Source organism: Aquarana catesbeiana, linkage group LG03 (assembly GCF_042186555.1).
Source record: "Aquarana catesbeiana isolate 2022-GZ linkage group LG03, ASM4218655v1, whole genome shotgun sequence".
Lineage (NCBI taxonomy): Eukaryota > Metazoa > Chordata > Amphibia > Anura > Ranidae > Aquarana > Aquarana catesbeiana.
In genome coordinates, this window is record NC_133326.1 from 198,466,772 (window position 1) to 198,494,042 (window position 27,271).

The 27,271-nt window shown below is 41.3% G+C and overlaps 1 protein-coding gene and 1 long non-coding RNA gene across 3 annotated transcripts in view; both read left to right on the forward strand.

The window, feature by feature from the left end:
• GRAMD4 (GRAM domain containing 4) overlaps positions 1–17,876 on the forward strand; it is a 206,808-nt gene extending 188,932 nt beyond the window's left edge. For both annotated transcript variants that reach the window (XM_073619708.1, XM_073619709.1), the window contains one exon: positions 16,665–17,876. In XM_073619708.1, the coding sequence (XP_073475809.1) occupies positions 16,665–16,766 (102 nt within the window). In that variant the 3' untranslated portion in view covers positions 16,767–17,876. The remainder of the gene's footprint in view (positions 1–16,664) is intronic.
• Positions 17,877–18,832: 956 nt separating this feature from the next.
• LOC141131903 (uncharacterized) lies at positions 18,833–27,024 on the forward strand. The gene is made up of 2 exons (XR_012242833.1): positions 18,833–23,812; positions 23,957–27,024. It is a non-coding gene; the product is annotated as an uncharacterized lncRNA (long non-coding RNA).
• The last annotated feature ends 247 nt before the right edge of the window (positions 27,025–27,271 follow it).

Below are 27,271 nucleotides of genomic sequence, written 5' to 3' on the forward strand. Positions count from 1 at the left end.
TAGCTGGGGGCAGAGTTGTGGATGGCTTTGTAACTTATTGTTAGTATTTTGAATTTAATTCGTTGGGCGAGTGGTAGCCAATGGAGGGATTGGCAGAGAGGGGTAGCAGACACTGAGCGGTTTGTAAGGTGGATGAGTCTGGCAGCAGCATTCAAGATGGACTGAAGGGGGATAGTCTGTTTAAAGGTAAGCCAATGAGGAGTGAGTTGCAGTAGTCAAGGCGAGAGATAACCAGGGAGTGAATCAGGAGCTTTGTGGTTTCATTGGTTAGAAAGGGACGTAGTTTAGAGATGTTGCGGAGGTTGAGGCGGCAAGCTTTGGAAAGTGATTGGATGTGGGGCTGAAAGGAGAGTTCAGAATCCAGGATAACACCTAGTACCCTGACATGTGGGGACGGGTGGATGGTTTTGCCATTGCTCTTGACAGAGAAGTCGGGGGAAGAGGAACGTGGGGGAGGAAATATTATAAGCTCGGTTTTGGACAAGTTGAGTTTGAGGAAGTGGTGTGACATCCATACAGATATGTCGGTTAGTAAGTTAGTGATGCGTGAGGAGACTGATGGAGTGAGTTGAGGGGTGGAGAGATAGATTTGTGTGTCATCAGCATTGAAATGATATTGAAAGCCGTGAGAGGCTATCAGCTGACCCAGGGAAGAGGTGTAGATTGAAAATAAGAGGTCCAAGAACAGAACCTTGGGGGACCCCGACAGAGAAGGGAAGAGGAGTGGAGGAAGTAGAATTGTAAGTGACACTGAAGGTGCGTTGGGATAGGTAGGATGAGAGCCACTGAAGAGCACAGTCACGGAGACCGAGGGAGTAAAGTTTTTTGAGGAGGAGGGGGTGGTCAACCGTGTCAAAGGCAGCTGAAAGATCCAGAAGTAGGAGTACAGAATAGTGTCCATTGGTTTTTGCAGTTGGTAGGTCATTTGTGAGTTTTAAAAGAGCAGTTTCTGTGGAGTGTTGAGGGCGAAATCCAGATTGAAGGGGATCAAGAAGGTTGTTTTTAATGAGGTGGTCACTCAGTTGGTTGTAAACCAGGCGTTCAAGGAGTTTATTAAACAGCTCTTTATTTATATGCATATCATATTTTACTAGAAAACCGCTCAGAAGAAGAGCACCTGGACAATCAACATAGACATTGAAACTTTGGCTTCAACCAGAGAGAAAACAGACTCTCAAAAGCCCCCTTCCATGTACAAACTCCCTCCCCTCCCTTCCCATCCCCCCTCATGCGTTCAAGGAGTTTAGAGGAAAAGGGGAGCAAGGAGATTGGGCGTAGGTTGTTAAGATTGGTAGGGTCCAAGGACGGCTTTTTGAGTATGGGGGTGACCAGTGCATGTTTTAGAGCATCGGGGAAGATGCCAGAGGTGAGGGAGAGATTGAAGATGTGGGTTAGAGAGTGTAGGATGGGGTCAGAGGGTGACTGTAGCATTTGAGAGGGAATAGGGTCCAGGGGACAGGTGGTTAGGTGGGCGATAGGAAGGAGTTTAGCAACTTCATCTGTAGTAGTAGATTTGAATAGGGGGAGTGTCAGTTGTATCTGTTGACATGGGGTCTTAGCTGGGGGAGATACCTGTAGAATAGAGATTTCATCACGGATTGTATCAATCTTGTTTTTGAAGTGATTAGCGATTTCCTGGGCAGTGAGTAAGTCAGTGGGTGGAGGCGGTGGAGGACAAAGTAGAGAGTTGAAGGTAGAGAAGAGTTTACGGGGATTGGATGAGAAAGTGTTAATAAGAGTTGTAAAATAGGTTTGCTTGGCAATGTGGAGGAAAGAATAGTATATTTGGAGGGCAGATTTGTATTGGTTGAAGTCTTTGAGAGACTTAGTCTTGTGCCACAGACGCTCAAGAGCGCGACTACGTTTTTTGAGAATTTTAGTGTCATCTGTTTGCCAGGGTTGTAGGGGTCGAGGCCTGATTCTGCGTGTAGTGAGGGGAGCGAGCTTATCCAGGGTGGAGGACAGAGATTTATTGTAGATGGACATGGCTTGGTTGGGGCAGGACATGGGAGAGATTTTGTCATAGAGGTGGTCAGTAGCAGAATAGAGGAGACAGGAGTTGAAGTTGCGAAAGTTTCTACGGGTGATGGTTAGGCGATTGGAGGGAAAGGTGGTGGAAGACAGGGGGAGAGAGAAACTAATAAGGTGGTGGTCCGAGAGAGGAAAAGGATTGTTTGAGAAGTTGCATGGAGTGCATAGGTAGGAGAATACAAGGTCAAGGGTGTTGCCATCAGAGTGAGTAGAAGCCTGTACCCATTGCTTCAGGTCAAATGAAGAGGTTAGACTAAGAAGTTTAGAAGTAGCGGGAGTGTTTGTATTAGCAGGGATGTTGAAATCACCGAGAAGGATTGTGGGAATATCCGAAGAGAGAAAGTAGGGTAGCCAGGCAGAAAACTCAGCAAGGAAAGTCGATAATGGTCCAGGGGGCCGGTAGATCACAGCAATTCTTAGGGAAGTAGGAGAGAATAGACGTATACAGTGGGCTTCGAATGATGAGAGGGAAAAAGAGGGAGGAGGGTGAATAACCTGGAAGGTGCTCTGGGGGGATAGGAGGAATCCCACTCCACCTCCCTTGCGTCCATTAGGCCTAGGGGTGTGAGTCCAGTGAAGGCCACCCTGGGAGAGGGAAGCAGGAGAAGGGGTGTCATATTCGTGGAGCCAGGTTTCGGTGAGAGCAAGTAGATTAAAGGAATTCGTGACAAAGAGGTCAAGAACAGCAGTGAGTTTGTTGCAGACAGAGCGGGCGTTCCAGAGGGCACAGGAGAGAGGGAGGCTGGCGTTGGGAAGAAGAGGAATGGAGACTAAATTGTGTAGATTGCGACTACTGCCAGAGGGTGTAGGGTGATGGTGATGGGTGTGTTGGGCACAGTTAAATAAGGGAGGCCCAGGGTTTGGGGAAATATCTCCAGCGATTAGGAGAAGCAGAAGAGTGAGGGTGGTAATATGAGAATATGATTTGTATGAGGGGACATGCTTTAGTATCCTGGGGGGTATGTTAGCAAGTGGGCTTAGAGTTAGAAAGAGGTGATGAGTGCAGCAGTAGGGGGAGGGGAGAAGTGAGGGTGATATGTACAGATTGTGTGGTGGAGCAGAGGGATGTAGAAAAGAAAGCTTGAGGAGAGAGGCTGCAATTGTGAAGAGGAGGAGAGGTAAAGAGAGCATGTTTCAGAGAAGGTGAGATAATATGAAAATGAGATCACCTGCAATCTGCTATGGTTAGCTTTGTGCAAATCGCTGAAGTGCAAGAGCAGAAGTGTCACTTATTTTCAGAACCCCACTTCTTTGGAAGAACCCCCTGTATGTGCAGCCCCCTGTATGTGCTCCCCCGTAAAGAAGGCCTTGTTATATACTGTGTTGGGTGTGGATGGAATCTGGCAATTAATCAATTAGGAGGGGATATTAGGAACACAGCAAGCAGGGCATAACTTTCACACCACAATCAAACTGCAAGGGGACTAAAAGGCCAAAATTGTAAAGATAAGGAAACCCATAATTTAGGTAAGACTTAATGGCTAAATAAACATTGAAATAATGTGAGCATGCCTACAGATGGAGTTGAGACAGCGGTGACAAACAGATTTACTAAAAATGTATATAAGCGGTCAGTCAATTTTCAGTTTGCAGGACATGGGAATATAAACGCAGATTACCAAAAATGTATATAAGCGGTCAGTCAATTTTCAGTTTGCAGGACATGGGAATATAAACGCAGATTACCAAAAATGTATATAAGCGGTCAGTCAATTTTCAGTTTGCAGGACATGGGAATATAAACGCAGATTACCTGTGAAGAGAGAAGAAAATGTTCAGATGAATGCTGCAAGAGCAGAAGTGTCACTTATTTTCAGAACCCCACTTCTTTGGAAGAACCCCCTGTATGTGCAGCCCCCCATTTAAAAATGTTTTCAAAGAAGTAGTATCACCAGAAGTTGCAAATGTTTGTTAAATACCCTGAAGACCCAGTGCACATCGCACCAATTCAAATCTGTGCAGTGGCTTAGAAATAAAACCACATTTCATTTCTGTCTGTACTGTGCTGCAGCTCCACCCCAGGCTTAAGCCCAATTTATGGCCATTCCATTGAGGGGAGCTACATTCAGCACTGCAGCCACCTCCCCCTTTTTACTATGCATCCCTCCATGTACGTTTGCAGCCCTGTACCTCCTCTGCTGACATCCAAGTACTTAAGCTTTCTGACCACACGCTGCTCCGCAACCACTGCACAGATTTGAACGGGTCAAAGTGCAATATGCACTGGGTCCCATGTTGGATTAAAAAGTATATCTTAATTGTACAGACTTGATATTCATAGAACTTGGTTTATAGGTACCTTCAGGTGATTTAGACACTGGCAAAGCTTTTGAGAATATGCCCCTTGGGCGTCCTCCTTTAACCCTACCCTACTTTGCAAATGTCCTAAGGTGAGGGATCTCTTCTCCCTTACAAAGAAATCACACTTACCTTAAATAATTTTTTTACTTCACATTTTTAAATTAACTCTTCAGTCTTCTAATACAACAATAGAAGCTGTGCATCCAAATTGTTGCAACCTCAGTAAGTTTAGAATTGTACCTGGGCCCCATACCATTTGATATGGCCTGTAATGTTGCTTAAAGCACTGGATCCTGCATGGGCATTTATCTCAGGGCTTGGTGCAACACATGTAGTTGGCCACCAGATGCTCTACAGGTCCAGGGCTGTGGAACCCTATGGAACACAGACCTTGAAGACCCCTCCAGGGGTATGCCAACTATGATGGATGAAGCCTCAATCCTATAGAGGGACCAGTGAAATGGACAAGGGTCACCTTGTTTGTTGGACCGTAAGTGTAGCCCCGTAGTAAGTGTAAGACATAACATCTGTTTGTGTTATACTGATACGGAAGAACATTTTTTTTTCAAACGTTTTGGTGATTATGATTTACCCCTTCAGACTGAACGCAGATATAATTTCAGGGTGACCATATCTCATAGGAATCCTGGGAAATATAAAATTAACTTTTAATTACCAAATGTGTTTAATTGCATAATGTTTCTGAAATTTTGCATGATTTCAACAAGGTTCAAAGTGTTTTGCTGCAGAATTTCATTAGTACTTTGTGCCAGCATTGATGGAGTCCAGTTGCCCTGATACTGTTTTTGCATTTTGGCATTGTCTTGGTGAAATCTTTCACCATGTTCATCACTGACTGCACCTAGATTGTTGAAAAGGAAGTCCAAGCGTGAAAGCAGAAAATGAATCTCCAGCGATATGTTGCACTTTATGGTCTTTTATGCTGTAAGGAGTTGGTCAACTAGCTAAATTTAGTTTGGTGCTCTGTAGTTGCCAACTCTCAACAACATTCTTGAATGTTTTCTAGGCATTTTTCTCTGGCCCCTAATGGATCTTTAAAATGACTGTCATTGATGACGTATCTGCGAACCAACAAAAAATGCCTTCCTTAATCTTGGCATCAATTTATTCTTGGAAGCATCTGTCTCTAACAAAAATCTTGCTCACTGCTTTCACTAAATTTAACAGACTGAGTTTTAAGTGAAGTAGAGGCAAAAATATCTTTATCGAGTCAACAAGTGGTTCACATAAAATGATTTTCTTTTCTGGAATTAAATTCTTTCAGAGTAGCCATTTCTTTTTAATGTAATGTGACTCTTGTCCCATTCGCATATGTAACAACTGTACTTGGTTTTTCAAAGCTGCATTCCAAGCAGAAGATCCACTACTTTTAGATCTCCATAGATATTCCAGTTGTTCTTCGTGTAGTGAATGTGCTTCAACAACAATTCCATGTTTTTGTATATTTCTTTCAAGTGTGCAGCATAGTCAACAGGTATTGCAGATTTCTAAAATGGTATATGAAAGGTGATATTGTGGGTTATTTTCAGGGTTAGTAGCCAAAAATCTATGAAATGCATAAAAAAAGTGTTCAGGAAGCAAAATTTTTGTTGTCCAGTATTGTGTAATTTGTTATGTTTAAGCGTTTGGGAAACTGGGAGTGTGTTTAAGGCCCCTTTCACATGAAGCAGATCCATTTTGATGGACTCCTCTAGCTCAGCTGGGATTGTTCTGTTGACGGGTCCGTCTCTGTTCACTGTGAGGGGATGGACCTGTCAGAGCTCTGCTGTCCTCTATGGCAAGATCGGATGAAAACGGACAGCCTGTCCGTTTTCATACGAGATCTGCTGGACGGATGGCGAATGTATGTGTATGTAGACACATCTCCGCTGATACCCGCCTGCCCATAGAAGTCAATAGATGGCCCGCTCAGATCTGCCTGAAAAACGGACAGGCGTACCGATCGTGTCAAAGGGGCCTAAGACTTATCCACTGTTATATTTTTCATACTTCCTGCTAAAATTCCTCCATGGATTCCTCCATCCTCCATTTAGTCTTACTTGAATGACTAAGATGTTACATTACATCACAGGTCGCAAAGTTTACAGCTACTTTCGGCTGCAAAATGTTATAAGGTGCTTCGGTACTTCCTCCTGCACCTTTGCCACATGGACTTTTGCCCAAAGTCAGAAAATGAAATTCCTCATCTAGAGGACATAGACATTGGCGATGGAGAGGATCTGGAGGCAGTGTAAAGCTTGGCTACACATTATACAATTTTCTTGTACCATTTTCCTCTAGATTTACCAAAACCATATAATATGAGGTCAGACCTAAACCATTTCAATTTGTATGCAATCAGGCAGGCCCTCGGACAAATTTGAAACATGTTCCAAATCTAAACTCCGTCAGATTTTTGACCGAAAAAGGCCGCTGCAGGTCTGATGGAGCCCAATCACGGTCGGATTATCTGCCGGATCCGGTCTGTCGGACCAGTCCAGTTGAAAAGTCCGCCCATGTGTACACTGCATAAGAGTGAGGGGACATCTGTTTGTCTCACTCTGGTTCCCAGTTATGTGGGTTTAATCGGTGGTTTCAAAGGAGTACAAAATAGAGATTCGAACCCTTGCTGCTTTTTTTTTTTTTTTTTTTTTTTTTTCTATCAAACCAACCAAAATCTGCACACGAACATTCCGATTTTTAGACTGCCCTGAAAGATCTCTTGCCCCAGGGAGTGGTCATTCTAGTACCCCTTGAGGACAGGTTCAAAGCATTTTATGAAAATCTGTTAAGGGTACCAAAATACAACAGGGGTATTTGTTCTATCCTGGACCTAAAATCCCTGAACCAAGTACCTTCATGCAGATTTTATATGAAACTCTGGAATTTGGTCAGTTATTGCCTCTGTAGACAACTAGGAAGCATATTTCTATTTACTGACCTCACTGCGATTTCTACGCTCCACAGTAGCAGGCAAACACTTTAAGTTTGTTTCACTGCCTTTTTTCTTAAACAATACATTTTTATTGAAAGTCATTAATTAACAATGCAAATTGTCATTTACTTTAGTCATATGTATCCAACATAGTTACATTGATTTAAAAAGGTTTTGCGTAAATATATAATACTTAATAACCTGTACCAGTCTACCCCTAATGGGTTCAAACTGTAGGCAAGGACAGGCCACCAAATTAACTAGATAATTGGGTTCAAAAATAGAGAACGGAAACAAAACTTGCAAATCAGATTGAAAAGGTGCTAGACTACATCAAAGCTATGCACATATTCGGCTTAAAGGTACTTCAAACTTAAGGATAAGTTAGTCTTTAAAGTAGTTGGATGCTCTAGGATGGGATAGCCAGGTATTCCTTTTTTTTTTTTTTTTTTTTTTTAATGCGATGGTGGAGTAGTTTTTATAAGCAAGCATAAGTTCGTACTGAGCTTGAATATTTAGTCTGGCTATAGCTGTCGATAAATTGGGTGCGTCCCTGGATTTCCAGAGGCTGGTTATAGTGAGCCTTGCCGCTATTAGTGTATGGATTACTATTGTTCTAAATGTTGTAGGGTATATGTCCAAATTTAGGCCGAGTAAGGCTGTGGCCGGAGTAAGTTTAGTTCAGAAGGTTACCTGTCTGTTTGTTACATCCCCAACATATGTCAGATGTAAAGGGTACATTTTTGATAATTTATATGGGGTCAAATACCATCTATTCAGTATTTTTTGTGCATTATCCCAGTCTTTGATGCACGGGGAAGATTTACTGGATATATGAATGGCTTTTTTCTCACCTCGTCTTTCAGGACAGCACCTGGAGAGAGCGCAGCTCCACCCACTTCCCAGGACACACTGCAGTCATTCCTTTAAAGCCTTGACATTTCCACCATGGCCTCAGTTTATAGTGTTTCCTCCAGCCATGGGGGAAGCACTGCAGGGAACCAGGGGTGTGCTGCGCTCTCTCCAGGGTAGGAGCATACCTGTTTGTGCCTTATTTCTAGTCTATTGCGGCCAGCCCAACAACCCCCCCCCCCCCCCCCCCCGATGCGGTTGGGGGGTGTCCGGTGCCTTTCCACTTCTCAAGCCCGGCGAGGGCAGAGGCAGACAGAGGTCCTGCGTCAATAGACCGGAGGGCACGGGCTGAGGGAGTCTGCTTGGTGCGGCATCTCTGGAGTCTGCGCTTGTCTGGTCCGAGTGGCGGGTGACGTCACTACCGGAGGGGGCGTGACTTCCGGCCGCTGGGACGCAGAAGGGGGAGGTGGCCTCGGTGGTGCAATTTCCGGTCCTCGCAGCGGCGAATGGACTGGGAAAATTTGAAATAAAAGCTACCGGACAGCTGCTGCCCACTGGGAGAATAGAGCCAGAGGAACCAGCAGCGGTGGCGGGAGCAGGAGCCATGAGCACCAGCCAAGCCCAGGTAGGAGAGGCAATGGTCTCTGTTAATTACCTGGGCTATGTATGGTTTTTTTTTGTCCCTCCCTTCCTCCCCTGTAGGGGGGGGCTGCCTCACACTACGCAGGTGACTTCTCTGGGGAGTGTGTGTTTTTTTTTTTTTTTTTGCAGCAGTGGTCTTGTGGGGTATGTTTGTGCCACTGACTGCTGTTTGGGGATCTGATGGGGAGGAGATCCAAAGTACAGTATATTTACAATGGGTTTGTTGGCTTGGTCTTTTTCAAACTAAATCTAAAGAGAAAACTAAGCATGTTTCCCCTCCCCCCCCAAAGAAACTGTGTGCTTCATGTAAAGCTTCCCTTAGGGAGTTTTGGAACAAACCTTTGTGCGGGTCTTGCATAGCAGACTTGGTCAGAGAGGAGACTTCCACTAAAGCGCCCTCTGCTCAACCTAGTTAGATGCTCACTTCATTCTGGAAGGAATTGGAAGATACATTTCAGTCCTTCCGCTCCTATCTGGACAAATGTCCGGTGGCGCAGTCGACAGATAGTTCTCCACTCAGCACTCACATTTCCTCTGCAGCCAGGAGAGTGGTTAGTGAGTTGGAGGATGAGGAGTAAAGTATGTCAGACGAGGGGGAAGACAAAGAAAAAGAGGCATATTCGTGCCGCCTCATCAGTGCCCATCAGTGGTGCCTCATCAGTGCCCATCAGTGAAGGAGAAAAATTACTTATTTACAAAATTTACCGACAAATTAAGAAAAACTTTTTTTTTTCCCCAAAATTTTTGGCCTTTTTTTTTTGTAAATAATTAAAAACCCAGGAGTGATTAAATACCACCAAAAGAAAGCTCTGTTTGTGTGAAGAAAATTATAACAATTTCACATGGTTACAGTGTAGCATGACCATGCAATTGTCATTCAAAGTGTGACAGCGCTGAAAGCTGAAAAATGGCCTGGGCAGGAAGAGGGTGTAAGTGCCCTGTGTTGAGGTGGTTAAAAAAGGCTTGGGATTCTACACTAGTCAATCTCAAACCAGCAATGGCATCTACAGTGGTGGCCAGGAATTTAGAACATTGGCTGGAACAACTAAAGGGCCATATTGAGGCAGGGACCTCCCACAAAGATTTGCTGGATACTCTACTCCTACAAAAGGCAGTAGGTTACATGGCGGATGCCTCGCCTTTTTCGGTGAAGATGTCCAAGATCTTCGACATTAATTAATTCAGCTAGAAGAGCTTTGTGGGTAAAGACCTGGTCAGGTGATTCATCCTCTAAAACGAAGCTGTGTGGTCTACCCTTTGAGGGGGATCTGGTATTTGGCCCCGATATTGACGCTGTTCTGGACAGAACAGCAGGTAGGAAAAGCATTTCCGGCCAAAAAGAAAGTTGCACCACAACCTAAATTTTCGTCCTTTTTACCAGACCTAGGACTCAAAGGAAACGGAAGAGATCTTGGCGGTCCCAGAGCGGTCGAGGGAAGTCTAGGGTGTTTTGTGCCCCCAGCCAACCCGCAAAGACCCAGTGACGGTCTCCCGACTGTGAGAGGAATGCTCCAGTCCTTTTTCCCCGCAGTGGGAGAGGGCGACATCCTGTGCGTTTTTTTCTCAAAGTAATCTCAGAGGCTACGCGCTGGAATCCTCAAAGCCCATCATCTCGATTTTATGATGCAGCTCCCCATAGATCAAGAAAAAACTTTGGTGATGACATCACTCTTGCAGGGATTCCTTCAACAGAAAGTAATCATCCCAGTGCCCGGGGAAGAGGAAGGACTAGGGTGTTTTTCACATTTTTCTGGTAAAAAAAAAAAGTCGTTGAAAGTTTAGGTTAATACTGAATTTAAAGACCTTTAAATTCAGATCCATTCAATACAAAAAATTTCGTATGGACACAATTTATTTGGTGAGGAAAATTCTTCCCGCTGGGTGCTTTCTAGCCTCCATAGATCTCAGAAAGAACAGACAAATCTATGTTACAGTTCGGGCAGCCATGTCCACGCTGGGTCTTCTCACAGCTTCAATCCCAGCTGTTCAGTGGGTCCGCCTCCATATGAGAGACCTCCAACAGGTGATTCCACAGAATTGGGCCTACGGATAGTCTTTGGAGAAGCAGATCAGGTTCCCATCTCCATTAAAGAGAACGTTATGGTGGTGGAAGAGGCAAACTAATTTGTGCAAGGGTTTGTTCTGGACCTTTCCCGCAGCAAAAATCTTAACAGATGCAAGCTCCTGGGGGTGGGGTGAGCATCTCAAAAGCCAGATGGCCCAAGGGTCCTGGTCAGTAGAGGAATCCTGGAGGTCCTCCAACTGGAGGGAACTAAGGGCCATTTTCCTGGGGTTGTGGGCTTTCAGACAGTTAATCAGGGGCCGACACATCCAGGTGTTGTCAGACAATGCCACAGCAGTGGCCTACATATCAAGACAGGGAGGCACAAGAAGCAGGTGTCTTCTAAACTGGGCCCTACAGACTCTGACTTGGGCAGAGGACAACTTGGCATCCTTAACAGCACTGCATCTGAAGGACAATATAAACCAGATAGCGGACTAGCAGAAGACGGGTGCTAGAGTCCAAATGGAGCCTAAGTCCAGAGGTTTTTCAGAGGATAGTAGACGTATGGGAGGCTCCCCAGGTAGACCTTTTTGCATCACAAACAAATGCAAAAGTACCGGTCTACTTTTCTCTGAACAGGCAAGACCAAGCGGCAGGTCTGGATGCACTGGCTCAGCACTGGACCTTCTGCTTGTGTTACGCTTTTCCCCCTGTGCAAATGATCCCTTTAGTGCTCAAGAAGCTACAGGGAGAAAAGATGACCCTAATTCTAGTAGCCCTGTATTGGCCCAAGAGGCCTTGGTTTTCAGTCCTACTAAAGTTAGCGGCAGAGTCCCATTGGTTGCTTCCGGTCTGAAAGGACCTGCTGACTCAGGGTCCCCTTCTGCATCCCGACATAGGTCATCTCAAGCTGGCAGCTCGGTTACTGAGAAGCAAATCCTAAGGATTTAGGGTTTGTCCGAAAGTTTAATTTGTACCCTGCTGAATACCAGGAAGAGGGTCACAAGGGCCATTTATTTTAAAACCTGGAAATGCTTCAATTCCTGGTGCGTTTCTAAAAATTACTCTCCACAGGAGGACCTTTCCGTTCTGGAATTTCTCCATGACAGGATGGAGAAGGGTTTGGCAGCCAGCACCTTAAAAGTTCAGGTAGTTGCACTGTCAGGTTTTCTAGAGAGAAGGTTATCTCTAGACCCTTGGATCATCAGGTTTTTCAAGGCACCAGCTAGGGCTAGGCCGGTTCAATTTAAGTTTTTCCCCAAATGGGATTTATTTTGCAGGATCTGACTAGAAAATCTTTCGAACCACCAGAAGAAGCCACAATAAAATTTTGGTTGTTAAAGCTAACACTGCTAACAGTCACTTCGGCTAGAAGGGTCAGTGAACTTCAGGCATTGTCTATCATTGAGCCTTTCTTGACAGTTTTCCCAGATCGGGTAGTACTGAGGACAGACCCAGGGTTTTTGCCGAAGGTTGCTTCATTTTTTTACAGATCCCAAGAGATAATTATACCAATGTTCTGTCCATTTCAATCATGTCCTAAAGAGAGATTTTCATAGTCTGGATGTAAAGAGATTTGGAGGTAACAGAGTTCAGAAAGTCCAGTTCTCAATTTGTTTTCTTTTCTGGGTCTCGTAAGGGTTATTACGGAGCTTCTAAAAGCACGATTGGTAGGTGGCTTCTGATGGCTATCCACAAAGCTTATAGGGCTGCGGCAATAGAACCCCCTGCAGGGGTAGTGGCCCATTCAACTCGGGCTGTAGCAACGTCTTGGGCAGAACGAGCTGGGGCTTCGCCAGGGCCAATCTGCAAGGTGGCCATATGGATGAGTTCTTCCACCTTTACTCGTCATTATAGGATGGACCTGCTCTCGGCAGCAGAGCAATCGTTTGGCAGGAAGGTCCTGCAGGCGGTGGTCCCACCCTAAGAGTAACTACTAGTTTATCATCTCTAGGTGCTGTCCTGAAAGACGAGGTGAGAAAACCTTAGACTTACTGGTAACGGTATTTCTACGAATCTTTCAGGACAGCACAAATGACCCTCCCTTGTTTATAAATGTTCATGTGTTGTTGCTATGTTTTGCTTATATAATTTAAGCATGGCTGGAGGTACTCGGTAACAACTGAGGCCATGGTGGAAGTGTCCAGGCTTTAAAGGAATGACTGCAGTGTTCCCTGGGAAGTGGGTGGAGCTGCGTTCTCTCCAGGTGCTGTCCTGAAAGACTTGTAGAAATACCGTTACCAGTAAGTCTAACTAAGGTTTTCCATTGGTCCCAAGAGAATTCTTAAGCTAAGTCTTTCTCTCATTTAATCATGTGTGTGTTTTTAATATTATTTGGGTAATTAGTAGTTCATAGAAAAAGGAAATTCCCTTTTATTTTTTTTGGTTATTTTGTTGAGTGAGAAATTGCCACATTGAGGGGATTTCTATAGGATTATTGGGATTGAACTCTTTTAAACAGGTGTACTTTCCTAGTTTGCGTAAAATTATCGTTTTATACTGCAAGGGTAGATTTATATAAAAGATGATATCCTTCCTTAACCCATTCATCAACATTTAGGCGTATTCTGCAAAAATTAAATGTTCCTGTCAGTATAGATGGGTATGAATTTATTTTTGATGACTTTAGTTTTGGAAAGTGTGTGCTATTAATGTAGCTCTGATACTAAATAAATGATTTACGTTAATCTTTGGAAGTATAGTAAGCTTTTGAGAGGGCGTATAAGGTGTGTCTTTTGGTGGCTTCATTTTCTATGTTTTACCATAGTTTGTCTTCTGTGGTAGAGAACCAAAATTTCATCTGATCCAATAGGGTTGCATAATAATAATTCTTGATGTCAGGTAAATTCATTCCTCCCAAAGATTTTCTAGTGGTTAAAATGGAGAATGCCACCCTGGGTTTTTTTTTTTCCGTTCCATATATAATTCTTTCATTTTGTATTTAATTGTGTAAAGAATTTGATCTAAAGTAGTATATTTTAGGGAGGGTTTGCATTTTAAATGTGGCAATTTTTCCTACCCAGGAAAGTTGTGTTTTTTGTATATTTTGTAGGTCTTTGTTGCCTAGATCTAAAATGTGGGGGTGATTTAGCCTCGTATATTTTGGTTGATGGGTAAGAGTTGTATCCCTAAATAAATTATTGAGGAGTTATCCCAATTAAAGCCATGTCACATGCAGCGTATTAGTTAATGTCACAGGAAGGTTCATAGGGAGAGCATTTTGTATGTTTTGATTAATTTTGTAATACGACACTTCGCCAAATTTTTCTATTAATTTTTGAGCTTCTGGCAGGGAAGAGGTAGGATTGGTTAATGTAAGTATGATATTGTCTGCAAATAAACCAAAGATATGCTCATATTGTCCTATAGTTATACCTTTGATGTTAGGGGCTCTTATATATTCCGCAAGTTGTTTCACTGCCTTTTGACCTATCCTCTGCTCCTAGAACAGTGGTTCTCAACTCCTGTCCTCAGGACCCACTAACAGGCCAGAGTTTAAGTATTACCTTGGGGAGATGCAGACTAGAATACTGCAATCACTGAGCAGCAAATATCACCTGTGATGTATTTCAGTTATCTTGCAAACCTGACCTGTTAGTGGGTCCTGAGGACAGGAGTTTAGAACCACTGTTCTAGAGTATTCACAAAGGTACTTGCACCCATTCTTGCACACTTAGGAACTCGGCACATTCAGGTCACAGGGTATCTAGACAACTTTCTTCTAAAGGACTCCTCTCCCTTCCGGCTATCTTCAAACATCCACAAGACTATTCTGATACTTCAGAGTTTGGGTTGAGTAATTCACTTTAAAAAAATCTGCTCTCCAACCTTCTCTTCACCTGGAACACTTGGTCCTCATTATAGACACAGTCCAAGCAAAAATATTCCAGAAAATAAACTGACCTCTCTCAGATCTCGCGCTCAGGCCATAAGTTCAAAGAGACATCCCTCTGTGCAATTTTGCATAAGCTTCCTAGTTTAAGGCTGTTCCATTCACTCATTTTTATTTACAGAATATCGTCTTGTTGGCATGGAACAAGCATGTTTCTTATCTAGACCCACCCATACTCCTATTCAGCCAAGCAAGAATTGTCTTAGCTTGGAGGATTTCCAACCCAACTTTGGCAGTGGGGAAGTTGTTTCTACATGTTGTAACGAATGTCAGCCTGGGGAGGAGTGTTTCAATCGCTCACATTTCAGGGAACATGGTCACCCAAGGAAGCCAACACCCCATACAGTTTGTTGCTCAGAGCGATAAACATGTTTCTTCACCACTGGACTGCCTTTCTTCGAGGACACCCAATCCAGGTGCAGCCAGTTTTGTTCTTTTTGTGTTTTTTTTTTTTTTTTAATGTCAGAAAGAAATGTTTAATTACTTCACCTCTGAAAGGTTTATCCCCCTTCATGACCAGGCCATTTTTTGCCGATCCGGCACTGCGTTTAACTGATAATTGCTCGGTCGTGTGACGCTGTACCCAAATAAAATGTATGTATTTTGCATGTTTTTGGTAAAAAAAATCCCAATAAGCGTATATTGATTGGTTTGCGCAAAATTTATAGCGTCAACAAACTATGGGATTTGTTTATGGAATTTTTATTTATTTTTTGCAAGTAATGGCGGAGGTCAGCGACTTATAGCGAGATTGCAATACTGCAACTGACAAATCGGACACAAAGTGACACACTTGAAACTTTTTTTTAGGAACCAGTGACACCAATACAGTGGTCAGTGCTAAAAATATGCACTATTACTGTACTAATGACACTGGCTGGGAAGGGGTTAACCTCAGGGGTGATCAAAGGGTTAACTATGTGCCTAAAATGTGCTTGGTTACTGTGGGATGAGGCGCTTGTACTATGGGAATGCAGAGATCTGTGTTCCTGCTTTGCAGAAACCTAGGGTCCCATGTCTTTCCTACTGACAGAACGATGGTCTGCCTTGTTTACATAGGTAGGCCGCTGTTCTGCTTTTTGCCTGAATGATCGGCGGGTCCAATCAGACCTGGAAATGTCAGATTGCGTACTAGGTATGGGATCTGGCACAGAGTGGCCGCCCTGCCAAAGTAACTGTACGTGGGGTGGCCACTAAGCAGTTATAACTTTTTTTTTTTTTTATATGCTGTCATCAGTCAGTGTCCCTGATCACTGCCACAAAAGTCATATCATGACGCCGTACTGTGCTGATGATATGTAAAAAAATAATTGTGAGAAAAAAATTACAATTTCAAAAAACTTGCCATGTCTCTTACTAAATGTCTACTTTCCAAAAAGGGTTAATTTGGGGGTATTTGTACTGTCCTGACATTTTAAGGGCCTCAGGGAAACATTTATCAATTTTCAATTATATATTATATCATATTTTGTGGAAGCTATAACTTTCCTACAGACTAAATTAATATATACCTATTGAGATATCTGTTTAACAAAGACATTTAGCAGAATACATTTTAGCCTAAATTTTTTTTTTTTTTCCTTAAATTTTTTTTCACCCCAAATTTTTAGTCTTTTCATTTATATCGCAAAAAAATAAACCCAGCGGTGATCAATCATCACAAAAAGAAAGCTCTATTTGTGTGGGGAAAAAATGATAAAAATTTAATTTGCATACAATGTTGCTTGGTAACTCAATTACCAATTAAAGCAGTGCAGTGCTGAAAATAGCAAAAAATGCCCTGTCAGAAAGGAGGTAAAACCTTTTGGAGCTTAAGTGGTTAATGTATAACAACTAATGAGTATTCATTTTATAAAGCCTTCTAGTACAAGAACAATTCTGATTGGTTTCTTTGTGTATGATTTCTTTTCATTTATATTTACAAATTGAATATGTTGGTGAAAGATTAATCGAATTTTAATGAAAATATCTCTGCTTTTTTTTTTTTTTTTTTTTTTTATCTTCAGCCGCTAGTGTTTGGTGCCATGGTACACCGAGATGAAGCATTTGAAACCATCTTCACCCAGTATGTCAAGATTACATCCACAGTAGCAAACAACGACACCTGAGATCCATCTTCGTTGTCCTAGCTTTACAGCCTTCATTTTGCCTTCCATTACTTTTACTTATTTTGCAATAATTTTACTGAATAGGTTATATTTTCTGTTACAGAGTGTTTTATGTTTTGTATACATGAGTTTTTCTTGTTTTTAAAGCATCAATCCTCCCATTTTTAAAAAATGTAAGAAAAAACAGGAAAAATTAATTGTTGTGAATCCAACTGTGCCCTTTTTTCATATATTTATTTTTATATATATTGTGTTTAATAACTAGATCTGGCTGTTTTAGACAGGATATTTTTTTCCTCAGATGACTATTGAGGGCTAGAGTTGGTTAGGAAGTAGACTAAAAATCTGTCATTTCTCAGTCACAAAAATCTTCAACCTTCAAATAATTTTATACTGCCTGATTTTAGACTGTCCAATTAAAAAGAATGGGTGCTTTCAAGCAGTATGGCAGGAAACCTATGTTTACTCATAACCTAGGTCCAATGTTTTATTTCCAGTATTTGTAGTAATGATTGATGTTGGAAAAATAGGAAAATCATTCTATATACAAAAAAGAAATGTCTGCAGTTTTATCATCTGTGTGCACTGTATGTATGTTTCTCAAAGCCTAGTTGCTCCATGTTAACTATTGTCTAAGGGTCTGTTTACTCAGGTGTAAGGCCAGTGCCATGCCCTAGTTTTTCCTTTTCGGCTTCTTCTTTTAGAGATAAAGGTTTGTGTGGAAAGTATGGATTGTTATGTCATTATACCTCTGAGATGCATAAGCAACCTTTTCTGCATTGGTATTGTAGTGTCTTCATTCATATAAGTCTGTGTTTTTTAGTAAGGTCTTGCCCCTCTTTCATTCTTCTTACAGAAAAACAGTATGTTCTTGGATGGAACCTTAGGGCAGATGTGCATAGGCCCCCATGTTCATTTGGAAAATGAAACTTCCTGTACTGCCCTATTAGCTTAAGCAGCTATGTTTTTTCCACATTTTCTTCTGCCAGTAGGCGTTTATGAACTGCCACTGAATTTTGAAGGGCTAAGCATACTCTAACAAGTTACATCAGATGTGAAAATAGACTTCTTCATCCTAGTTTTTGTTAAAATAATAAAACATGAAGTTCACATTATTTCTGTCATCTGATTGAAGAAACCCCAATTAACAGTGTGCTAAACTAAGCCAGTACAGACCTTTTATTTCACATCTTTGTCCTGGGACCACAGCAATAGACCCACAATTATGTTGGAAAGAATGGACTTTCAGATGACAAATCGTTGAACTCACTGCATTTTAACAGCATCAAGTTGTAATTGATAGGCAAATGGCTTTTGTTTGAAAGTTTTTAGAGAGCTGAGTTTACACCTTTGTCTATAAAACCTATATAGTTTATTTTTTACATCTTTTACTCTAGTAAAAGAATGATATTCGAAAGCTAAGGAATCTGCAGATAGATGTCCAAATTGTTTTGCTATAGTTCCAGAAAAATGGTGTATGCAGTGTAAAAATGCATAAACGCCTGTACAGTTAATAACCAAGTTAATGCTAGTCTCATACTTATGACTCATATACTGATTAGGGAAAGTTTTATATGGCTTGGTGTTTCATAAGGCCACTAATATAATCAGTGAGGTCTTTTCATTTGTTATGCCAGTACATAATGTAAATATATATATATATATATATATATATATATATATATATATATATATATATATATATATATATATATATATATATATATATATATATATATATATATATTATAATATTCTCACCTACTTGGAATTACAGTGAGGGGGAAAAAAGTATTTGATCCCCTGCTGATTTTGTACGTTTGCCCACTGACAAAGAAATGATCAATCTATAATTTTAATGGTAGGTTTATTTTAACAGTGATAGACAGAAGAACAAAAAGATCCAGAAAAACGCACTTCAAAAAAAGTTTTAAATTGATTTGCATTTTAATGAGTGAAATATTTGAACACTTCACAAAACATGACTTAGTACTTGGTGGTAAGGATGAGCTCAGGCGTGTTCGCAAACAGAACATGCAGAGCCCGCACAGCACTGTACAGCGCTTATCACAGGCAGTGAGACATTTCCCGATCTCTGCAGCTGCACATCGGGACAATGTCTCACTGCTTGTGATTAGCGCTGTGCAGTGCCGACTTCCTGGCAGGCTCTGCACATGCTGTTTGCGAACACGCCTGAGCTCATCCTTACTTGGTGGCAAAACCCTTGTTGGTAACCACAGTGGTCAGACATATGTTGTAGTTGGTCACCAGGTTTGCACACATCTCAGGAGGGATTTTGTCCCACTCCTCTTTGCAGATCCTGTCCCAGTCATTAAGGTTTTGAGGCTGACGTTTGGTAACTTGAATCTGTGGCTAGGCCACTCCAGGACCTTAATGTGCTTCTTCTTGAGCCACTCCTTTGTTGCCTTGGCCGTGTGTTTTGGGTCATTGTCATGCTGGAATACCCATCTATGACCCATTTTCAATGCCCTAGCTGAGGGAAGGAGGTTCTCACCCAAGATTTGACGGTACATGGCCCCGTCTCTTTGATGCAGTCCTGTCCCCTTAGCAGAAAAACACCCCAAGGCATAATGGTTCCACCTCCATGTTTGACAGTGGGAATAGTTTTCTTGGGGTCATAGGTGCAGTATTCCTCCTCCTTCAAACATGATGAGTTGAGTTGATGCCAAAGAGCTTGATATTGGTCTCATCTGACCACAACACTTTCACCCAGTTCTTCTCTGAATCATTCAGATGTTCATTAGCAAACTTCAGACGGGCCTGTACATGTGCTTTCTTGAGCAGAGGGGACTTGCAGGCGCTGCAGGATTTCAGTCCTTCGCGGTGTAGTGTGTTACCAATTGTTTTCTTGGTGACTATGGTCCCAGCTGCATTGAGATCATTGAGAAAGATTCTCCCATGTAGTTCTGGCCTGATTCCTCACCGTTCCTCAGGATCGTTGAAACTCCACAAAATGAAATCTTGCATGGAGACCCAGACAGGGGGGAGATTGACAGTTATTTTGTGTTTCTTCCATTTGTGAATAATCGCACCAACTGTTGTCGCACTGTTGGTCTTGTAGCCCATTCCAGCCTTGTGAAGGTCTGCAATCTTGTCCCTGACATCCTTGGACAGCTCTTTGGTCTTGGCCATGGTGAAGAGATTGGAATCTGATTGCTTTTGTGGACAGGTGTCTTTTATACAGGTAACAAGCTGAGATTAGGAGCACTCCCTTTAAGAGATTGCTTATAATCTCAGCTTGTTACCTGTAAAGAAGACACTTGAGAGCCAGAAATCTTGCTGATTGATAGGGGATCAAATACTTATTTCACTCATTAAAATGCAAATCAATTTATACCTTTTTTGAAATGCGATTTTCTAGATATTTTTGTTGTTCTGTCTCTCACTGTTAAAATAAACCTACCATTAAAATTATAGACTAATCATTTTTTTCAGTGGGCAAAAAGTACAAAATCTTCAGGGGATCAAATACTAGTTTCCCTCACTGTAAGTAAAAAAGATGCTTTTGTCTGTGGTCAGATATTGGGGGGTATTGTCATAATATACTTCGTTTGACAATTAATTTACTAATCTTTGATACTGTTGTAAATTATTCTGATTTTCATACTATCTTAATGTGCCCCCTGTCAAGTTTTAAAGTGTTGCTGTACTTTTGGTTTTGACTAGCCTGCACAATCGCTTGTCAGATCACACAGCCAGGCCTGTATATGTGCTTTATGCTCCCATTCATTCCTGTAGAGTTTCAGAGTATGAGCTTGTACTGTGCGGTTCCACAGGAGTGCAGAGCGAATGTGCAGGCCTGGCTGGGAAAGATTCCGGCAAGCAACTGTATGCTTCATCTCAGTGGACTGAGGATAGGTCAGTATAAGGGGGAAATGCACCAAAGGTGGTACACTTTAAATTATTTCACCTAAAATGTAACTGACATTGTAAATCAAGTACAGATATGAAACAAACCTACAGCAGTATATAGCTGCTTATTTGTCGATAAAAATCTATAGTTTTTTGGATTCTAACAGGGTTTCCATCCTGCATCTGCTAGTCCAGGTTCTCATATTTGAGGTATGTTATTAAATGAACATTAAAGTGGTTCCAATTTCAGAAGGTTTTTTATCTGCATGCATTCTATGCAGTAAGATAACCTTCTGTGTGCAGCAGCCCTCTAATACTTACCTGAGCCCCATCTCAATCCAACGACGTTCCACGAGTCTCGGCTGCCCGGGACTCCCCTCATCATTGGCTGAGACAGCAGCAGTGCGCCATTAGCTCCCACTGCTGTCAATCAGTCAGTGAGCCAATGAGGGGAGAGAGAGAGGGAGCACAGCTCCCTGTCTGAATGGGCACACAGACCTGTGGCTCGGCTCGGGTGCCCCCATTGCAAGCTGTTTGCTGTGAGGGCACTTGGCAGGAGGGAGGGGCCAGGAGCACCAGCGAGGGACCAGAGAAGAGGTGGATCGGGGCTGCTCTGTGCAAAACCGTTACACAGAGCAGATAAGTATAACATGTTTGTTAATTTTTATACAAAAAAAAAAGAAAAACGAGACTTTACTATCACCTTTAACATGTGTTGCAGTAAAGCAGCCCTTGCATTCTGAGTAGGTTTAAAACACATCATGATGTACCCATGCATTTGCACTTTTTTTTTTTTCTTTTCCTAGCACACCACAACACACAGATAATTCACATATGTGCGTTTTAATCCATTAAAATGCTGACCTGTTGCGGCACACTAACATGGACGTTTAATAGTGCATTGTGGTGACATTCAAAATAAATGCAGCACAAAAGATAAACCCAGACCCAGCTGTGAAATTCTTGGACTGATTGTACAGTACTTATGGTTGGACATAGCACTGCTACGTCTCGGTCTATCAACTTTCATACAGCTAGGAAGAAAGGTCAATTAAGACTACAGGTTCCAAAACCTGGAACTATTTCAGTCTAGAAAAAGCTGAGCATCTCAATGTGGGCCATAAATTCTGCTGTAACAGACTGGTGTGGTAATGTTTTTCATATGACTGAAAAATAATCTTATTATGGACTGTTAAAATCCTATGGACATTTTTACAAGTGCTTTTAGAGTGTTATGTAATTTCAGTGGCATATACCAACCAATCAGAAATGAGGTTACTGCAGTCAGATCAGTGATGTATGAGTTCTGATTGGTTGTTGTCAGGTGGTGTACTTTTGAATCGTGTCCAAATAATATAACGTAAACCTGAGTAAAGGCATATTCAGAAGTGGAGAATTGTGATATAAAGGAGTTTCCTAATTATAGTTAATATTATGGCACTTGTATTTTACACTGGTTTTTATTCACACACAGGTTACAGTAATATGTCCTACACCATCCTTTTAGCAAGCACCACAAATCTCAATTCACCACTGTTCTAAGGCCCCAGAAGTAGTGGTTCCCAGTAGAACGGTTTGTGTGTTTTGAATGTCATATAGCCAAGATTCTAAAAAGCAGAGAGTACTTGACCAAAACATTGTGCAGTTTGGTTCCACATTCTAGGTCTCGCATGGTAATGATTATGTTTATGTTCACTCCCACATTTTAGAACATGCACATTAATATGTCAATAAATACAATTGTAAGGATGGATCCAGATCCAGCTGGTGATGTTTCATTATCACTGCACACATTAAGCTGGCTTAATGTGCATGGTTTTTCTTTACATTTTGCACCAATGTAGTGTGGTTCAAATAATAGACATTTTTATCTTTCTCCATTTGGCTTCCTCATAATGAACAGTATGTACACATAACATTTTACAGGCATCTGTCACTGACCTCCCCAATACAGAAATATGTATTTCTTTGAGTTTTATTGCCTGGTTAATATGAAACTTATGCTGTCCTAAAGTACAAAGTGGGGTGTTTGGTTATCATGGCCATCCATTTTGTGGTTTGAAGCAGTAAATGAGAAAACGTAGGCACGTTGTGACAATATTTGTGATGCTCTGGGTTGCAGTGACTATTTTTGCTCTACTTCCTTTGAATATTCAGACCACAAAATGGCCACCATTGGTGTCTAAATGATCTTGCTTTACATGTATTGAAACGTCTTATGAAGGGTGTAGGGCTGATCATGATATATTGTGTCTAGTTGCACAGTATACAGTATTACCATTTTGCACTATACTTGTAGGTCTACATGGCCGTGTGTTAGGTGCAGGGTAACAGTTCACTGGGAAGACTTTGAAGTATTACTCTGCATTACCTTAGTTCTTTCTGTTGAGAGAGTTCTTTATTTCCGTGTTTCTGACTTTCTGACTTTCTACCTGGCACGCTACTCAATGGATGTAACAAAGAATTTTTTTTTTCTTTAACATACGAAAGGGTTATTTTTTTTTCATGTAAATGAATTGGTACTTTTTGTGGGCTGCAGATTTAAGAACATTGTAAATTATATCTGCGCTCAGTGTTGATCAACTTTAGTGTTTTATAACTTGTAATGAAAATGAAAAACTTCAGTACGACCAATTGTTACAGAACCCTGGATTTACTTTAGATTTGTGTTGAGATAGCAATACAAAGAGCTAACTTGTGTAATGTTTTGCAGTGCTGACTTTTAACTGTGAAATGTACATTTTGTTTATATTGCATTTGTTGCTTTTTTTTATAGGTGATTTCTTCTTACTGTATAGTTTAGTTGTAGCATGTTTGTTTACAGTCGTACTGGCATGTTGGAGTTCCCGGATGATAAGGGAAGATGAAAACAGCCTACTTTGTATGTGCTACTATGTTGTCCTGTTCTTTACTACTTCAGCTGCTGGATGGATATATATACATACACATACACAGTATGTGCACTCTGTACTGGGGTAAACTACTCTCTAAATTCTAGGGTTCTATATTTCCCTGCATGCCCTCCAGTCAGCAGCTGTAAGGGAATGCCTGGACTTGTCCCACAAAAGGATTCCTAACTCTGCTTGTGGTGTATAAAACTACCAAATAATCATACTTAACTTCTATGTCACACTGGTGAGTCTATAGCTAGTAATAAGAATATATTGATTAGAGTTCCCTGACCATGTCCTATGGCAGTGATGGCGAACCTTGGCACCCCAGATGTTTTGGAACTACTTTTTCCATGATGCTCATGCACTCTGCAGTGTAGTGGAGCATCATGGGAAATGTAGTTCTAAAACATCTGGGGTGCCAAGGTTCGCCATCACTGTCCTATGGTGTCCCTCACTCATTGGCTGATACTAGATAGCATTCCATTGCTGCAGCCTTGCTAATGATCAAGATTTTGATGCATTTTAGAAGTGGTGACTCCATTAGCGTGACATGGTCCTTAACATATATGTTTACAGATTTAAATTCTTATTCTATTTCTTTCTCCTACTGTCACTGAGAAGCTCTGCTGGATACCCCACCTCAGTGCTCCATTCAGATTTTCTATTTGATGGTCATTTAAAACTATCTGCATATACACCAGCCCAGGACTTCTGTATACTCGGTTATATTGGAGAGCTTTTTGGCATCCTTAAACTATGAACTTATGCCCAGTGCTTAGCCTATGACAAAAGTGAATAGGCACATTGAACTGGGTGCTGCAGATGCCATCCTTCACAGAACAGAGGGACTACAAGCTACCTGTCTCTGCTCCCCTTCCCTTCATGATATTCTAAATTCTTGCTAAGCTGCCAGCCAGCAAGGGGTTGGACTATGAGAATGAGAGCACTTCTCCTTTAGTAACTAAATTCCTGTTTAATTGGCACTTAATAATTACATCTGCCCAGATTTCAGTACTTTCAAGCTTTCCAAGCTGTGTAGTAAAGCACCGTCTTTAAAGCGGTAGTAAACCGCCAGAAAAATAAAAATTGGGGCCTCCTGCAGGTTTAAGTCCTAATGTACCAGTATGCACGCGTACTAGCACATTATGACAGACTTCTCTGGACACAGACCTCCAGAGTCGTGCTGTCATGGCGCCCCGGCACTTCCATCTTCACCCAGTCTTTCTTAGAGGTTCGTGGACTCCAGCTCTATGAATGGCTGGGGCCAAGATGACATCACTCCCACCTATGCACATGGGAGCTCCGGCATAAAACTTTGAAGGTATGGGAGGGGTATGCCGTCCCTTCAGAATGCATACGCCGGTGAGGTCAACGGCTGCATGCAGTGTGAATATCTCCTAAACAGTACAAGTTTAGAAGATATTCCCTGTACCTACAAGTAAGTCTTATTAAAGGCTTACCTGTAGGTACAAGGTCTAAAGGGGACTTTACTTCCACTTTAAGAACCAGTTTACTAAACATGCATTGGTGGAGCTTCAGTTTTCCATGCAGTATGTAAAATATACTTGCTGCTCAGCCCTCACATCTCTGTCCACTAGATTTCAGGCAAAAATACGTTCTGGGCCTTCAAAAGGTGTTTTTTTTTGTTTGTTTTTTTCTGCTGAACAACTGTACACAGTTGAAATGCATTTGGGTTATAGAAAAAAAATATTTTGGGGGCTGGTTATTACAGCTTTTAAATAGCTTTTTTGAAATATCCTTTGCTTACACTTATTTTGTTTATAAAGCTGCTGTGAGCAGTTTTTTCATTTATTTTTGTTGTCTCCAACTGGAAGATATGGTTTCATAAGCCGATAAACATAATCAGGACATTGATCATTACATTTGTGTTTAACATTTGATGTTTTAATGCTGAAAAGTAAGTGTTCGGTCAGTTAGAATTCTTTTTGGATTTAAACAGATGCAATATACAGTGAGTAGTAAAAGTTTTTGCCAGTACCCGGGGGAGTATAAGTGTCATTTGGAACCACCTAACTTGCAATGACTAGAGTCCTAGGCATTTAGGTGGTGACTCCATTCTGTTCACCTCTGCCCACCAATAGCAATGCAGTTAGCATAACATCAGTTAAGGCCATGACTCTAACTTTTTCAATAAGAGTTGGCATATCCTAGCCCCTATATCCTCTGAAAATTTCAAAATGCACTGCCAGCTTGTTAAGGCCCTTGAATGCCACAGGTTCGCAGCATAAATGTGCCACCGGGGTTTTGTCTATACTTCTGTTTTTCTCTAAATACTTGACTTTTTACACCATCCAAAAGGGTTGTACCTATTCTTTAATGCGTAAATAACTTGCTATAGCTCATCAACCAAAGTTAAAACAAAAAATCATATTATTAAACTTTGTGTGATTTGATCCACTTTACGGTAATTGTTGAACCATGTCCATTACATATATATTTTATACTCCTGGTTGGTATCATCTAGACCTCAAACACAATGTTTGCGTACAGGCAGGGGGTCCCTCCTTACATCGGTAATTCTACCAATTTGTGTAAGATCAGTATATATACTATAATGATTTTTCAAAGCTGTTATATACTGTACAGATAAAGTTGAGTAGATGCCCAGTAAACCTCATGTTGCACTCTGGGTAGCTTCAGAAGGATTTCATCCAGTTATAGGAGGCCAATATATGTTGGCATACTCACTAGCCAAATCATTGCTTTCTCTTTAATTGGTGAGCTCTAGAGTATGTTTGGGTTGCTGGTCCTATTCCCATTTTCAAAACAGGTGTATTTCTTATTAGAAGGTTACTCCAGTTAGCTGCAAACTTTGTTTCCAGCTAAGTTTCTTTAAATAGGTGCACTTTATCCATTGACTGCTGTTACTACAGTGCAGTTTTCAGAAATCCTTTTCAACTCTGACTAGCTGCATTATGGCAATTAAAATCTAATTGCAAAACAGTAAGGCAGAGACGAGTTGCATTTTAAGGGATTATTGTGCCTGGAGGCTGTAAAAAAACAAAAAAAATATGCAGTAGGTTGGAGAAGCCATTTTTACATGTGGTGTTGATTCACCTGCTGCATACATATGGGTCCCATTTATGATATTAGATGATAAGCAACCTCCTGTTTCTGTCTGGATTTCATTGTAAAAAAAAACTGTCATCGTAGACCTGATGTTTCCTGTTGAAACTACAAAAATGAACTGTATATATTTTTGACACGTGTCTGCTATGTATAGAGATGTTAGTTTTTACTAAACTGTACATTTGGGCGGTCATTATTTCTTGTACCAAGGCTGCATTAGAACGATGTTACAATTTCTATGTCTAAGGTCTGAAAGTCTATTTTTTTGAAGTTGTGAATAAATATATCTAATACAACTTGTAACTAAATTAACTAGCCATGTACATTTTTAAAGAAAAATCTTTGTTTAACAAAACAAGTCTTGTATAAAAAAAATAAAAATAAAATTTCATTTCAATGAATGTTTTTTTTTTTCTTTTTTATAAGTGATATCTATCTATCTATTACCCACACAGTATCTCACAAAAGTGAGTACACCCCTCACATTTTTGTAAATATTTTATTATCTTTTCATGTGACAACACCAAAGAAGTTACACTTTGCTAGTAGTGTAAAGTAGTGAGTGTACAGCTTGTATAACAGTGTAAATTTGCTGTCCCCTCAAAATAACTCAACACACAGCCATTAATGTCTAAACCGCTGGCAACA